Genomic DNA, 17,310 nt, shown 5'->3' with positions numbered 1-17,310 from the left:
AAGAATGTTTTTTTTTTTGGTAAAGAGACGGGAAAGAATGTTAGTAGGGGAAAATCACGAAAAAATATGATCTTTTCTGAAATCGCGCATGCAGTTTTGAACCTCTACAGTCAAATGTGTTGAGGGGGTGATGGTTGTTTCCTCTGCTCTCTTACTCGTGCTTTCCGACCCGTGTGATCTTTGTTACCGCTCTCCTTTTTTGCACGACAGGTTTCGGGCTGGCTAAAGGATGGAGCCAAGCCAGAATTGCGGGAGCATCAGGAAGAGGCCTGCGGAGCAGGCGATGAATGATGGTGATATCGACAGGATATATAGATTCACCATATTGTTGCCTAATGGGACTACCGTGGGAATCGCATTAAGGGAACCCAACCCGACGATGGCCTCCAGAGATTTCATGCTGATGGCCAAAGAAAGGTACGATCGAGCCAAAGCGCAAGATCCATCGCTAAGGTCGAAGCGTCCCATCGCATGGGAAAGTAATGAGTTGCATCTCGAAGATGCAAATGGCAACCGGATCAAAAGTCAAATTATTTTCGACAACTTTAAGCCTCACAAGCGCCACATCTTGCGTCTTCACGTGAGTATTGGGAAAAAGCCATATGTTGTTCGCTTGCTCTGTCTTCTAATTTACTGAGAGCGTGCATATTCACTTTAATGGCTCTACTTATTTTACTGTTCTTTTGTATGCATTATCTTTTTCCAATTAGGATGGCTCTGGCAACACAACTGATACTTTTGAGGTTAGTATTTTATTCCTTTCTGCATAATGGGTATCACTTGCCTTTAGGAGTTCTCTTGTTGGATTTTGATAGTACCCTTTGGGGGGGAGTTGTATTATGGCCTTTGAACACATGACGCATGCTATGATAGAGTTTCTCTAGTTCTCTGTGCTTCTTCAAGCGATTGCATTGATATATGCGTGAAATCTCTCACAGAATATGTGGGATTTAACGCCTGACACGGAATTGTTGAAGGAGCTACCTGAAGACTATACTTTTGAAACTGCTCTTGCAGATTTGATAGTAAGTTGTCCTGATGATTTTGGAAGTTATAATCCCTGTTTGATGCCAAACTGACTGCTGCTCCTTTCGCCAGGATAATTCCTTGCAAGCTGTATGGGCTAATCCCCTGAAATCTAAAAGATTGATTAGGTGATTTCTTGATCTTGTCACGTTACCATTAGGATTGGAACATCAACCCTTTTGTGGCTTAAGGCTGAGAATTTGTGGAACATTAGAATCCATATTGTGGCTCATGGTGGAAGCTGTACGAAGGATGATGCTTCTTTGCGTTGATCTAGTTGTTGAACTGGGTGCATCTTAGAACTTCTCTATAAGAGGAACCTTTTCTTTTCAAATAGAAATTTTATACTAAGCAAATATACAGGAGGTGATTGATGACTTGTTTACTGGATAAATATGAACAACTGTAAACATGCATTCTTGTTGTTTCAACTAAATTAGTGAACAATAAATGAGAGTAATGGAAAACAACATTGAAGCTTTTCCTTTGTTTGGAAGTATCACTGCCAGTTTGCTAATTGCCAACAAAACTCTTCTTTAAGTCTGAACCACGTAGGACTTCATCGATGCAGACATCTTTCAGCCATATATTATGAATCATAAGTTTCACATGGAGATTGTCGCATTTACTTCAACATGATGGGCGTTTGATGCCATATGATCATGGGCTAACTATATTTTAATCTTTCATCTTGATGCTTCTGCTAGTTGCATTCTTATTGAAATTTTGTTGGGTTTGAACTTTGGAGCCTGACTCACTATTGTTTTGAAATTGCAGCTTGGATATATCTGATGAAAAGATCTCCATCTTTGACACTGGCCCTGGAATGGATGACAGTGATGAGAACTCTATAGCAAAGTGGTATTGAGTACTCTAAAGTGATGTTTTTTCTTCCCTATTTAACCCGAACCCACACACGCACCCACACACTCACTTGTCCATGGCAACTTACACCATAAACCGTATCTTGGCTTGAGGGGACAGAATTTTAGGCGAGAATTCTGTGCTTTGGGTAAATTTTGGTTATCTAGTTGAAAACGAAGAAATAACATTGGGGACATGACTTTTTGAACATGCTTTGATAATGTGGAGTTACATCGTCTTCAGATGATTACTTGAGTCAATTATCTATTTCCAGAAAGAGGCCGGTGCTACTTAAATGCAAAATGATGGCTTCTTCATGGAGAAAACTGACTGTATCCTTTCCAGTTATTTCTAATAGAAATATACTTGATAGGACAGAACTTTTTTTTTTTTTTTAGAAACAGATATGCTTAACTACAAGATTAAATTCCATCCACTAGCAAGCCTTGGTTTCTGATTTCATTCTCTTTTTGTAACTTTTCATGGATTTGTGTTCATTCTTTTTGTCTAGGGGAAAGATGGGTGCCTCACTTCACAGAAAGTATAAAGTTAAGGCAGTAGGTGGAAAACCTCCGTATCTAATGGTAATTTCTCTTTAAACACGTGACATTAATTGAATATTGTAGTCTCTGCATGAAAAAGACATGCAAAATGTCCTTTTGCTAGGAGCAGGAATCCATTGGTATTTCCAGGAGATGTAAATTGATGCAAGCTAATATCACATGTGAATGATTGGTTGACTGCAATATATTAGGAGTGAATCGATTTTTCCGCTGCCATATTCATACACTGTCAAGTATGTCCTGGCATAATCAATGTTCTTAAAGAATCAACTTCCTCTTCCCGAAAATGTTGCCGATACCTTCCACTTCTCATAGGCGGAATTAATTTTCAAAGCAACATTGCGCCATGCAGCGTTAGCTTCATTGAAATACAAAAAACATTTTTTTTTCTATCCTCCCCCAATAAAAAGCAAACACAAACTTCTGTTTTCAATGAGTCGGAATTATATGAGAGAAGTCAACAGTATGTTCCTAACTAGCTGACAATTCATCTTTCCACGTCCTGGACATGGATTTGAATGGGGAAAATTAAACTGTGTTGAATCTCTAAAAGTTTAAATTGCTTCTATTTTCTGGATAATTTGTTGAGCGTGGTGCAGCCTTTCTTTGGCTTGTTTGGATTTGGAGGACCAATTGCCTCTATGCATTTGGGAAGGTACATTCCAGAGTATTGTAGTTGTAGAAACTGGTAGTCCATTATATTTTGTGGAGGTAATTTACACCTCTTTACCTTTTAACGAGTTACAGGCATGCCATGGTTTCTTCCAAGACTATGCAATCTAAAAGAGTATACATGTTACATTTGAAGAGAGAAGCTCTATTGGGCAGATCTGGTTCTCAAAACTCTTGGAAAGTATGCAAGATCACTGATTTCTTCATTGTTGTCATATTTTTCTCTCGACTGGACTCCCTTAGGTTCCATACATAGATTTATTTAATCTGTCATCATTTTCTTTGTCGTTTATTCAGACTGATGGTGGCGTCAGGGTTCCTTTAGAAAATGAAAGCGCAAGAGCACCTCAAGGAAGCTTCACGAAGGTAGACTTCTTTTAATAAATTCTTTCTATTGTGGTATTTCAGTGTCAATCGCATTGACTCATTGGACATTTCATGGTGCATATGCACGTCTTTTCTTTTATATTTGCAACTAAATTTTTGCCTATGTGTTTTTTTTTTTTTTTTTTCTCCTGGGAAGGTTTTACTCAGCTAATCTCTACAAACCTGGTAAAAACCATTGTCTAGGATGTTATCTGTCATGCTCTGACCCGGGCATCATCCATTGAAAGCATGTCTTTTTACGTAACCTCCATTGCTCTATAAATTTGTTTTTGGCTTGGCCACGGCACAGGACTTGGAAGTAGTCATAGTTCAGCCGTCTTGAGTGACTATTAGGCTCTAGATTCTCTGATTATGCCAGTCGAAGACTTCCTCAGGTCATGTCTTTACTTTGTTCTCAAGGCAAAGTCAATCTTCTTGAGGGAATCCTAGGCTTTAGATTGTCTATTATGTCACTTTAATATAGTGGCGATAAAATAGATATTTTTTTCGAGATATAGGATTGAAATATTTAAAGAAGACGTTAGGCAGTGGGAGGAGATAGGGAGAATTTAAAGTCTATAAGATGTGAGGCGAGTTGAGAACTATACGTGAGCAAGAGATGAAACACCCTCACAAGGATTATGAAACACATAAACTGGCGGCTACTGTGAGTTAAGACATAACTCTTTGAACAGTTTGAAGTTGATAAAGATTGATAGAACACCTTTTCATGCATGTCGGCGTCTGTTGATGGGGGAAAGCCTCTACTATGAAGTTTGAAGCAAATATTTTATTTCTTTCGTGTACTGCCTTGGGCATATATATGTAGTTAATGACTTTTATGTATTATTCTAAATACATTCTGCCAGTAAAATTTTCAGGCATTTCTTGATTTGTCACAAGGTGGTAAATATTCTGAATTCTTGATACCTAGACAATACATTGTGATGTTTTCATGCATTCTTGTCATATAAAATCTGTACAGGTTGAGATTTTCAAGCCTAGAATGAAAAACGTGAATCTATATCAACTCTCGTGCAAGCTGAAGGACATCTATTTCCCATATGTTCAGGTTTGCTGAAATCATATATATTTTTGCTTAGGGTTTTGTTAAAGAGTGTCTGCAGGGCTCTTGTTAAGCCACAGATTGAGGAAAGTTCACCATTCTTTATGCACTGTTTTACTTTTGTTATGTGTAGTTAATGCTTTAGAAATTGAAACGTTTCATACAAGTATGCTTAGTAAGTGCCTTGGGGCACTCTTCGACAAGACTTTTATAGAGATGTTATTTCATTACAAGTGGAGAAAGTCATGCTGGTCTTTTTCTCTTGGTTTTATGGGGTTCATCAGCTAAATTTGGGAAAGAGTCGTATCACTTTTTTGAAATTTAAAATGATGGCTCAATTTTCTAAAATTTTAAAGAGTTTTGCTAGATTTTTCAGACATCTGCGTTATGTCATCTTCGTTGCCTGGACTTGTGGTGGTGGAAAGTTTAAGTACTGCAGAAATTGGAGTAAATCAAACACTGCTGTTGATTTTGCCAAATAGAATATCAATACAGTATCATAATTACTGTGTTGCTCCTATGAAAAGTAACTGCTATGGCACATGCAATAATGCTATAATGCCATAACTGCACAATGTTCATAAATGCTGCTACTGACCACAAAGTTGGGTTCAGTTAGCATTGTGGCCAATGTGGGGTATGGCTTTGGTCAATATTTTTGAGAGTATTACTCCTGGCTATGATTTAAAACTATGCTAATGAGTTCTCCCTTCTGGTGAATTCATAACTGTTACTGACATTCTGGATTACTGGGGATATCAAGGTAGAGCAATGTCTAAGATAGCAAGTAGTAGATAAAATGGTTTTTCAGAGTTATGCAAGTTTGCTTCTTCTTTGTAAGGATTACATAGGATGCCTGAATTTGATTTATATCTAATTAATTTGAATGTTTGCAGTGTGATGATTTGTCGAATTTGAGGAGGACTATCAGACCAGTCCATTTCGAGGTATGGAATGCACCGTTAGTACGGTGGACTCTAATATTAACTCCTTTGGCCACATAATGCTTTTACTTTTTAGCTAGCCTCAATTAAGCTATGTAACTATGTTGTTCAGCTTTACAAACAATTTCAGATTTCCTTGTTCTTGCTATGCCTACAAATATATTAAGTAATTTGAGAAGGCTTGCTATTTATAGTGTATGGTTTGTATAAAGAATAGTACGCATTATTGCTTTTGTCTTTTTTATCCACTATGAACAGGCAGTTTTGTACATTCTTAATATTGGGATAGAAAAGGCACAATCCAGCTTGTAACTAGGTCGTTTAGATTTATGAACAATTTCGGATTTTGTGTTCTTGCTATGCCTACAAATATATAAACTAATTTGAGAAGGTTTGCTATTTAGACGCTTATGATATGAGCGTGTCATAGTGTATGGTTTGTTGAAAAAATAGTACCCATTATGGCTTAATGGGATCTCAAAGTAAGCTTTTGCACCGTGAAATAAGTTTGTGCTTTGTCAGGTTAATGGTATTGATTTAGCTGAAATTGAAGGAGGGGAGGTTGCAATTACCCACTTGCATTCATGCAATGGTCCTGATTTTATAATTCAAGTTCATTTTTCGATCACAGAGGACACTGACGCAAATAGAATACTCGGTAAGTATCTGTAGTTCTCTGCCCATTCTTTATAGAAGAGGAGACAGAGTTATATCATCTTTTATTCTAGGTTGTCCACCTTTTATCTTTCTTAGGCCCTTCTTTCATCTGTTGGCATCAATGCTTTTAGTACTAGTTTTACCTAAGAATGCCACTTAGATTGTGCTTTTCTCTAATATAAAAAGCTGCAATACTTTTCAGGTTCCACAGCAATTCACGAGGCTAATGCTTGCCTGAAGTGTGTCTACTTTCCTGTTGTTCAGGTATGGCTGTATATTCTTATAGTTTCTTTTCTTTTCAGTTTCCTGCAGAGGAAGTTCTTAATATAAGTACTCCAGGGGAAGGAAAACATTGAGAGAATCTTAGAGAAGTTAGAAGCTGATGGATGCAGACTGGCTGAAAGCTATGAATCTTTCAGTTGAGTGTCAATCCAACGTCTTGGCCGACTGCTTCCAGATGCTTGCTGGGTGAGTTGTGGATCTTTTTGTATATTATAATCAAACTAAGAAAAGCTGATGAAACGAAAAGCCCAGGCATCTCCCTTGCATTACATAAGATAAGGATAGTGAGTTGCAGGCTTAAATGCCTAGAAGCAATAGCACATTTAACAGTCCTTAAAACTTATGCTGCTCCAAAATAGTACAGCTTACATTGTTATTGATCACACATCTTCAAGCCTTTATCCTTTTGTATACAGCCCCCAGTTAACAGATGGATATTTAAACCTCTCTTTTGTTGCTATCTAGATCTAGTGGCCCAGTAGTCTTGCATAATCCATTTTCCACAAACCATCCAAGAAGCGAGGTTTAGACACCTGGCCCCATGGTTATCCTTTCGGAAGTTGGACGACTATGACTGCAATTGCTCATCTAATGGATACATCAAGAAAGCAAGCATTCTGCAAACCTGGAAAAAGTCTGATTAAAATATTCAACAGATGGAGTTTGTGTGATCCATATTTCTTGCCTCTAGTTGCCCTAATATGAAAGGTCAAACAGTCGTTGCTCATTCCTCACATGAATTTTAAGCAAACCCGGTCATGTTTAAAGCTGGTATTAAGTATAACTTCTTAGGCTGGTTTATAAGTTTTTTATTTTTGGCCAGGCTGGTTTATAGGTTTGATGAGACCATTTTCTTACCTCTATGTTGTGGCTGCTGTGCTGGGAATAGAAGACATCATGTAACCGGTTGTGTGCGTTGCATGTTAGAACAATGGTGAAATGACATCCTGACATTTCAAAACTTCTTTGCTGTTGTGCTTCAGTGCAACTCATGTTATCAACTCTAGTAAATTTTTCAAATGGTAACCCCACCAAATCATGCTCTTCCTCTTTCCTTGGTAGGCAATCTTGCCCAAAACTTATAGTCTATGTCTATGTGCTTTTACATCCAGCAAATGCCCTTGGCAACCCATTATGTCTATGACAACCACCAAAATGAACTTTTCTTGTTTCAGATCTTTGCCCACGTCAATTGCATTTTGATCATTTCTTATCCTTCCTTTTAGTGCATATATGCAAATGTTGACATCATCTTCTCCAAGCTAGTGAGTCAGCTAATAAGAACCATTTTGCAAGAAACGTGCTTATACCTGTATTTTCTCAATTTTCACTCTATTAACAGTCAAGGTTTTTGTAATTCATTTCGTATATTGTGAAATATCATCAAACTTAAGATTTCTTCCAAAATGAAGGAATTTCTGACAAGATTCGCAAGAAAACACAAATACTAAACATATTGTGGCTTATCTTATAAAAATTTCATGTGCACATTGAGAAGGTCCTGTCTGAGAAACTTGATCTAATTGAAAATTTTGGGTTAAATCAAGCGTCATTGTCAAGTATTTGATGCGTCCATTGTCTCTCTTTAACTGTGGTATGTAATGTTCTCATAGTTGCTTTCTACTACAGGGTTTGCTTCCATTTATGGAGAGACATAAGAAAGGAGATAAAGCTCACTTATTCGGGAGATCTTTCTTTAGAGTTAAATGTTTTATTGGTATGGTTATCACTGATTATTAGGACCTTTCTTATCTAGTGGGACTGCATTTTCTTTAATTCTACACATCATGAGATGTCTTACTTATATTTTAATGATGCAGAGACTGATGCTGGATTTTCTCCAACACCTTCCAAGGTGAGGGGAACTCTACTGCCTATTCATGGGCCATCAGGCTTTCATTATTAGAATACTTAGTGGTCCCAGTTCTGACATTTTTATGTAACTTAAGACTTTCAAATGCTTCGATCTACTGAAAACATATGGACTAGGAACTAGAGATTTCTCGTAGCAAGGCTAAACAGAGTGTGCGGTTTTGGAGGTGCAAACCAGAGCAGGAACACAAAAAAAAAAAAAAATGTCTCCAGCTAATTCATGTCTTTCCATAGGGATTCTTCTGAAATTTCTTGATGTATGTTGGTAGGAATGTGCCTTCTTTATGGATAAAATGGTAGCATTTTAAATGTTGCCAGAGGGATTCTTCTGAAATTTCTTGATGTGTGTTGGTAGGAATGTGGCTTCTTCATGGATAAAATGGTAGCATTTTGAATGTGGCTGTCATAAGTTTGATCAGAGTTGAGACCTCTTTATGTTGTCATATTAGCACATATGAATTCAGTGTTTTATTAGTTCCTTTAAGTGTTATATCTCAGGGCAAAACATGTTGTCATTCGTCTGTTATTTGTCAGTTGACAGTGATGTTTCCAATCTTTCTCATCGCTGTTACCTAGCTGGAGAGGAGGTTAGAAGTATGCATACACAGTAGCTGTAAGCCTTAGCAGTAAAATATTGTTCTTACTAAAATTTAAAGGTTTTTGAGTTGCCTTTTGTAGATTTTAGGATGAGTACCTTTTCTATGACATCTTAAAATAATTTAATAAATTTTTTTAAATTCAATTAATGGGAAATGACAAAAGTTTGATGATCAACATTTCAAAGACAGGTCTTCTTCTCTTCCTTTTCTTTTGGTTCTTCATTTGTCTAGTATCTGTTGAGCTGACTCTTTGTTTGATAAGTAAATAATGTACTTTTGGAAAACATCGAAACCGAAACATGTCTATCTTATGTAAGTGGTTCATTACTTGAAATACTTTGCTTTAGCAAAAGAGTTTATGTGTGAGATTTTGTAAGACTGCCACCACCAATTGTTCTAAAAGCTTAAGCTAGTAGATAAATGCGTGTTTTAATATTTTAATATCCTATCACTCACCCTCATACTTAGTTTGGTCTTTTTTGCCGAGTATTAAGCATGAAAAAATTTCATTGGGAGGCAAATAGGGGTTTGAAAAGATTCGGAATTAGGACCTCCTATTCTGATACCATGTGAGATTTTATAAGATCACTATCAACTATTCTGAAAACTTAAGCTAGTAGATGAATGCATGTTTTGATATTTCAATATTCTGTCAAATCAAAGGACCAAAAATAGGTTGAATGACATATAGTCATCATCTAAATTGCTTGAGAAATGTAAATCGCTCATCTTCTTGTGGAACTTTTCATATAGAGATGCTCAATGCTCCATTCTTTTGACAGACAGATCTGGCCCAGCACAGCCCATTTACCAGTGCTCTTAGAAAAATTGGCAGGCCTCTTGATGGAGTAAAAGGTCATGCTTGTACATATTTCCACTATCTTCTACTTAAACTGACGTGGTTTTCACTCCAAAGTCCTTAATAAATTTTTGTCCATTATCTAGGAATAAATGTTAAAATCTACAGAGAAGAGAAGTTGTTGACTCCTTTGCAACTGGAAAAGGAGTATTCTGATTGGATTATCCAAATGCATGATCGTTATGATGAAGAGGTTGACAGTGGCGAGGACCAAGCTGTTTTCATAATCAACCCTGGAAACAAGAAGGCACTTGGTGTATCATCCGATGGTATGTAGAAGTGATATATATCATAATCTGGTGGATTACCGGTGAAGTTCTGCTATGTCACATGATAGTGGTTAACTATTTAGTCTTTTCCTGTCTTGCGCAAAATACAACGCAAACTTGGGGCATTGTTTATGACCATTCTCTCTAGCCATTTAAATGCACAAGGTGGTGCTACATTACCATCGATGATGCATATGATGTCCTTGCAGCCCTCCACTGAACAAGCTCTGAGTCTACTCAAGTTCTCAATCCCAAAATCTGACAAGCTTAGTATGTTCTTAAGATCAATCAGTTCAAATACTTCAGTCTCAGTGAGTACTTCTCAGATCATAGGATTTGTGCCTTCATCGTTTGCATACTTCAAGCACTTGCATAATTGATATTCAAAATAATCGAGAATATGATGCTTGACCGAATTGCAAATACCGACCGAAAACTGAAATGTGAAGTGCAGATTCTTCCATAGAGGGCTCGATTTGACGAAGATTTCAAGGCTACTGTAGGAAAGGAAAATGTCAGTGAAGTCAACCGTGTCAAGGTAAAAACCTCCTCCGTGATAGTCCTCATGACCTAATCAGACCACAAAGTGTTTGTGTCTACATCAATCATGAGTTCTTCTAATGATGAAATGCTCGAAATCACCTTGGACATTGAGTTTCCGGTGCCAAAATTTGACAGTGACATGCGCAAACATCTCATCTGCGTTAAACTTCCCATTCAAGGTAAAGAGATATTCTGGTACGTCGAATGTCAAGCAGCTAGATGCACCAGTGCCTCTAAGCTTGAAGGTAGTTCCATTAAGCCCTTGCATGAATTCAAGTAGAGTGCCATGAGATGAGTCAAACAAGGCAAAGAAGATGGAAGGGATGTTATTGCCGTAGCGTGTAAGTCCAAGACTCGGAGTCTTTGCATAGACAAGAAGAAGCTCTCTGGGATCATCATTAAATTCTTGTTTCTTTGCAAGAGTAAAGTTGAAAGATTTGTGCAATTTGAAGTTGCCGATAAACTGCACAAGTCATTATCCATCAAAGAAATTCGACTTGCAGATGTCCATTTTCTTCTGGCAGCTTTTTTTAGCCCCTCGCATGGTCTTGCCAGGATCTTATGGTATGAGACTCCTGATGAAATTTTAAGGGTCATATTGCGAAAAATTTTGTTCATTCGGACATGTGTCTTCACTGCACTTCTTTCTAACAAAGACACATTGATCAGATCATATAATATGTTGTGCCCTCTATCGCGTGCGTCTTGAAAGCATAGCACAAATCACGGAATCTACTAGCAAGGAGAAAGTTGGTGGTCAGTATTCAAACACCTAATTAGACACGTGGAGCCTTGTCCCAAAACTTTCCAATTTACACTCTTGTGCTAAGGTGCATGAGGAAATTGATGCAATTGTACAGGTGCAATTTGGTCTTTCTGGCAAGTCAAGGTCAATGGATTACCACTGATTCCTCCCTTCTCTCTCCATCGAGCAGGTTCCACTGTGTATGGCTTTCTCTTCTTGCTAATCTCAGTCTTTACAGAATCAGGTATGCGAGATGCTTCGTCCCTCTCTGTAAATCTAAGATATGTTGCTTATGTGACTGTATGTTTACCTCTTCATTTTCCTGTTCTTTCTTTCCTTTCTGATGCGTAAGCCCGTTCTTGAAAAGATCCAATCTCTACTGCAAGATTGATCCTCTGCTGCTGCGTGATGAAATGATGGTGCGATCACAAAAATTGCATCTTTTGCAGCTCGCACTTCTGCCATCTTTCGCCACCACCTAATTCCTAGTGGTCTAAGATTGTCTTCTTCTGAATCAATGGATCTTTCGAATTGAACTCAGTGGATGTCCATGTAGAACTGGACATTCTTACTCTGTGTGGCTAAGACAGCAACTTCTTTTAAGCACCCGGTTATAAGATAAAGCTCTCTTTTCATTTGTTCTACCTTTTTAAGTGCCCATTTTTGTGGAAAGGTGGTATTCAGATTCAGTGTGTACTTGAGCTGAACCAAGAACTGCAGGGTTGTGGCTGCTGAGACTTCTCTTATTACTTTGACTTGGCTTATTCTTTTATTACAGTAGCATATTAACATGTTCTAGTTTAGGTGCCGATCTTTCCCAAAAACATAGGCTATGGGTCATCTTCACCAAGACTGTAATTGAGCCAAATGCAGAAGTTCTACGTTATTTGTTGTTGAGGCATCCATGTTGAAGTCTCTGAATCATTCCAAAATATAATCTCATTCCTCTTTATTTGAGGATGTTTCCCTGTACGTCCGCTTGACAAATGTAAAGTCATATTTCTGTTTTTCCTTTTGTCTAAGTATACATCTCATGACTAAAATGGATAACTTGCTCTTTTCTACTCAAGTAATCTGCATTTTCTTGAAGTGCTTTTTCAAATTGATTTTGTTCTTGTGATAGTCATGGTTGAAGCAGCAGCTTCTGCAATAGCAGTCGAAGCGTACAAGGATGGACGTGGCATTTTTGGCTACCTCAGTAAAAAAGTTGACTACGCTGATGATTTCAAGGTCAATTTTGAGAAGATGACCGAGCAAGCAAATATGCTCTATGCAAGAAGGGATGATGTAGAGGCAGAAATAAACAAAAAACAAGATGAAGAGGGTTACCAAGGAATGTGGAGCCTGGATTTATAGTGTCAAGGTGGCCGAACAAGAAGTACTCAAATTGAAAAGCAAGTACAAGAAACAGATCGTGCATGCATGGAGATACGCTCGGTTGTGGTCACCTTCAAGCATATGGCCAAAAAGCATGAGGAATTACGAATCCTGTTAGAAGAAGGAAAGCTTGATAATGGGGTGGTAGCTGACAGATCCCCAGAGCACATGAGAGTCATTGATAATTGTACGATTGAGGATAAGCCTTCGCTAAACTGGGCTGTTGAAGAGATTTTGGGTAATCTGAGGGAGAGAAAAATCAAAAGGATCGGACTCTGGGGAATGGTGGGAACTGGGAAAACTATGGTGATGCAGAATCTGAATAATAATAAAGAAGTAAAGAAAATGCTTGATATCGTTATTTGGGTATCAGTGTCGAAGGCTTGGAGCATTGAAAAGGTGCAAGATGCAATCACACAGTGTCTCAAGCTAAGATTGGAGGGCGGAGCGAACGCAGTTGAGACAGCTCAACTTATATCAAATGAGTTGGGAGGTATGAGGTATTTACTTCTCCTTGATGAAGTTTGGGATCCTTTTGATTTCCATGAGATAGGTATTCCCAACAATGATAATGACAGCAAGGTGGTATTTGCTAGTAGATTCCGTGATTTGTGCTATGACATGGATGCTGACGAGCTTGTCAATATGAAGCATTTATCTAATGCTGATGCATATAAAATGTTCGAAGAAAAAGTAGGTCGAAATGTGAAAAATCCAAGTATTATACCAGTAGCACAACTTGTGGTTAGAGAATGTGCTGGTTTGCCATTGCTAATTGATAAAGTGGCGAGGGTTTTTAGAAAGAAGGACAACATTCACCTCTGGAGAGATGGATTGAAGAGTTTGCAGAGATGGCCTAGTATCAAAATTCAAGGCATGGATGAAGTGCTCGAATTCCTAAAGTTCTGCTATGAGGATTTAGATGGGGAGGATAAAAAAGTTTTCTTTCTTTATGGAGCTTTGTTTCCTGAAGACCGTGACATATTTGTGGACTATTTGATGGAATGTTGAAAAGCAGAGGGTTTTCTCCATAGCATTGATGAGTTTCAAGACGCACGCGATAGAGGGCACAACCTATTACATGATCTGATCAATGTGTCTTTGTTAGAAAGAACTGTGATGAAGACATGTTCGAATGAACAAAGTTCTTCGTAATATGACCCTTAAAATTTCAGAGTCTCATACCATAAGATCCTGGCAAGACCATGCGAGGGGCTAAAAAAGCCGCCAAAGAAAGAAGAATAAATATCTGCAAGTTGAATTTCTTTGATGGATAATGACTTGTGCAGTTTACCGGCAACTTCAGATTGCACAAATCTTTCAACTTTACTCTTGCAAAGAAACAAGAATTTAATGATGATCCCAGAGAGCTTCTTCTTTTCTATGCAAAGACTCCGAGTCTTGGACTTACACGCTTTACACGCTACGACAATAACATCTCTTCCACCTGCTTGACTCATTTCAGGGCACTCTACTTGAATTCATGCAAGGGCTTAATAGAACTACCTTCAAGCTTAGAGGCACTGGTGCATCTAGAGGTGCTTGACATTCGACGTACTGGAATCATCTCTTTACCTATTCAAGTGGGAGGTTTAACGCAGATGAGATGTTTGCGCATGTCACTGACAAATTTTGGCGCCGGAAACCCGATGTCCAAGGTGATTTCGAACATTTCATCATTAGAAGAACTCGTGATTGATGTAGACCTAAACGCTTTGTGGTCTGATCAGGTCATGAGGACTACCACGGAGGAGGTTTCTCCCTTGACACGGTTGACTTCATTGACATTTTCCTTTCCTAAAGTAGAGTGCCTTGAAATCTTCATTAGATCAAGCCCTCTATGGAAGAACCTGTGCTTCACATTTCAGTTTTCGGTCGGTATTTGCAATTCGATCAAGTATCATATTCTTGATTATTTTGAATATCAATTGTGCAAGTGCTTGAAGTATGCAAACGATGAAGGCACACATCCTGTGATCTCAGAAGTACTCATTGAGAGCGAAGTATTTGAACTGATTGATCATTAGAATATATTGAGCTTATCAGATTTTGGGACTGAGAACTTGAGTAAACTCAGAGCTTGTTCAGTGGAGGGCTGCAAGGACATCATATGCTGCAAGGACATCATATGCATCATCGACGGTAATGTAGCACCACCACCTTGTGCATTTGAATGGCTAGAGAGAATGGTCATAAACAATGCCCCAAGTTTGCATTGTATTTGAAAGGATCCGTGCCCATGGGAAGCTTAGCCAAATGACTAGTTTGACCTTGTACAATTGCCCCAAACTCAAGAAGATATTCTCAAATGGATTGATCGAGTAACTATATGAGCTATAGCATTTGAGTGTTGAAGAGTGCCACGAAATTGAGGAGATCATCATTGAAACTAAGAATCCTTGCTTGGGCCTGAGAACACTTCCGAGTCTTAAAAAGCTAGTAGTTCATGATCTTCCGAAATTAAGAAGCATTGCTCCGAATGATTTATTGATTTGGCCTTCTCTAGAGAGACTGGATATAGCTTCATGTCCATCCTTGTTGAAACTTCCTTTTATCGGGATAATGCTATCAATTTAAGATCCATCGATGCTGAGCAATCATGGTGGTCTACATTGGGGTGGCAAGACCAGGCTATCAAGGAAAGATTACGGTCTTTTTGTAGCTTCACCTAGCCTTTCTCTGTAACTCTTTGCTTCTTGTTCATCTTAGTTGTTGTGATTGGAATTGTGTATTAACATAGGCTTTCGTTTTGCTTCTCTGCATGCACAATCTATTAAATGGCTATTATTCACTGATGAGGTGATGAAAATGATAAAAAGAACGATTCCGGTTGTTTTTATTCTAAGATCCCTAGAGCTTCTTTTACACTGCAAACTGTAGTTGCTTCTTGTCAGGAAACAGTGAATTAAATGTAGTTTCTTCTGAATATCATGCAAGTTATGTATTGCAAGTTTGTTACGGTGCTTATAATCTCTACTACATAATGTAAAAGTGATCTTTGAACATTTAATAGGTTTTAGTAATATAAAAGGAAAATTGCGTAGGGCGTGCATATTATGTAAATTGAGTTCTTAGTAGTTTGCCCGGCATCTTATATCTTATCTTGTATCCTCTATATTAAACGAGGGTTTTGAGAGGACATTTGTCCTTTCCTTTTCTTTTCTTTTTTCCTTTTCTAATTTACTAAAGGTTTCTTCCACGTCACTCCCTACACATTTCTCTTCGTTTTTTCATTTCTATTATACAATATAATTATCTTCAGTTTTTTTTAGTTTAAAGGTGTCGATTATGTTCTTCCATTATTTGTGCACCTTATGAGTTGGTGTCTTATTTTATCGAAACTACAGTGAATCGTCGGTCTTTTTTACCCAACACAATCTACTATATTCCTCTGTAATGTATTCAAGTACATGCCATGTATTTATGATTTCATGTATTTTCTTATTATTTCCTCTTTAAACATTTTTTTTTCTTGATTCTTTTTCTCGAATCTTTGTAATTACAATCACATTGTACATTGAAATCTTACACTTCAATTTTGTCCAAAAACTTATCAAATTATGATGTATGATGAGATAATATCATTTCTTTTTCTTCTTTTTTTAAAATTCATATTATATCTCGAAAGTTAGACGATGTTGCATGATTTTGTAACACAGTTCATCTTTTTCCTCCGGCGAACTTCATCATTTTGCAATCTCTTTATTTAGAACCTTTTAGGGGTCTAAAATCATGTTTGCCTTTGGCGAAAGTATAATGGCCTTTCCAATAGTTCATTTGTACATCCCCCAAACGTCCTACAATGAGAAAGGCCAGTAATATGAACATTATCAGTTGAAGGAAATTGCTGTAAGGTAAAAAATTCAGCCTTTTCCTCCTATTCATTTACAGGGAATGATCCGATCCTATACCATCCATAACATCTGACATGTATTATCCTGGAAGTTGCTTGATTTAGACACAGAGAGAATGTCCATTTCATTAAAATCCTGTTAATATAATGAGGATGAGATAAGAGATTATGCGAAGAGCGATCAACGTTGAGTTGACTGGGAGTTTTTGCAGATATTGAGTTTACAAAATTCTAATTGAAAGAAACGCGTAGCTTCCCATTCCATTTTTCAATTGAAATGCACAATGATGGTGTAATTTTCCTGGTTTTATTAGATACGCCATATGCATATCTTTTGGGTAATCAACTGGATGGGTCGCTGAACTGGTTAGCGCACTTGAGGAACTTAAAATATTTATGGCTTTCTAGGAATTCCATCTCGGTTTTAGTTCCTAAGGTATGGGAAAATTGCAAAATTTGGAATCACTCGGTCTTTCGAATAATCAGTTGAATGGATCCATTCCAACATAATAATTAGGTAGTGTGCAGTCTTTGACGGATCTAGAACAAATTCTCCCGGCATGTTCCAAATTAGATCGGACCGAGTTTTTTGGCCTCTATAAATTCTTGGGCGGCAAGAAAACAAGTTCACTGGCGGTATCTTTTCACATTGCTAACGTCGAACCTTGCTGTGGATGACCGGATTCCAAATTTGTCTTGGTCATAACGCTCAGGTTCACGACCAGGTTTTGGATTGCTGTTTGAGAAGTATTG

General features: G+C 37.8%; 2 protein-coding genes and 2 long non-coding RNA genes across 6 annotated transcripts in view; all 4 read left to right on the top strand.

Annotated features, from left to right (window-relative positions):
• Positions 1-6,587, top strand: part of LOC104454747 (structural maintenance of chromosomes flexible hinge domain-containing protein GMI1) — a 58,447-nt gene extending 51,860 nt beyond the window's left edge. For all 3 annotated transcript variants that reach the window (XM_039316863.1, XM_039316861.1, XM_039316860.1), the window contains 3 exons: positions 6,024-6,159; positions 6,361-6,422; positions 6,498-6,587. In XM_039316863.1, coding sequence (XP_039172797.1) covers positions 6,024-6,159; positions 6,361-6,422; positions 6,498-6,581 — 282 coding nt within the window. In that variant the 3' untranslated portion in view covers positions 6,582-6,587. The remainder of the gene's footprint in view (positions 1-6,023; positions 6,160-6,360; positions 6,423-6,497) is intronic.
• On the top strand, positions 3,285-4,556 carry LOC108961049. Its single transcript, XR_001989025.2, has 3 exons — positions 3,285-3,306; positions 3,423-3,491; positions 4,477-4,556. It is a non-coding gene; the product is annotated as an uncharacterized LOC108961049 (long non-coding RNA).
• Positions 6,588-8,124: 1,537 nt separating the features above from the next.
• Positions 8,125-9,971, top strand: LOC120295447. The gene is made up of 4 exons (XR_005552834.1): positions 8,125-8,157; positions 8,261-8,295; positions 9,694-9,766; positions 9,857-9,971. It is a non-coding gene; the product is annotated as an uncharacterized LOC120295447 (long non-coding RNA).
• Positions 9,972-12,749: 2,778 nt separating this feature from the next.
• Positions 12,750-13,715, top strand: LOC120295659 (probable disease resistance protein At5g63020). Its single transcript, XM_039316949.1, has one exon. It carries the CDS (start codon positions 12,750-12,752, stop codon positions 13,713-13,715), a length of 966 nt encoding a protein of 321 aa, XP_039172883.1.
• The last annotated feature ends 3,595 nt before the right edge of the window (positions 13,716-17,310 follow it).

The sequence above is a fragment of the Eucalyptus grandis genome, chromosome 7, assembly GCF_016545825.1.
Source record: "Eucalyptus grandis isolate ANBG69807.140 chromosome 7, ASM1654582v1, whole genome shotgun sequence".
Classification (NCBI taxonomy): domain Eukaryota; kingdom Viridiplantae; phylum Streptophyta; class Magnoliopsida; order Myrtales; family Myrtaceae; genus Eucalyptus; species Eucalyptus grandis.
Note: the sequence above shows the minus strand (reverse complement) of the source record. Positions and strands in the feature narration are given on the sequence as shown.

What these genes read in the sequence shown, in the direction of transcription:
- LOC120295659 (XM_039316949.1), top strand. Translation starts at nt 12,750, where the DNA reads ATGGAGATACGCTCGGTTGTGGTCACCTTCAAGCATATGGCCAAAAAG.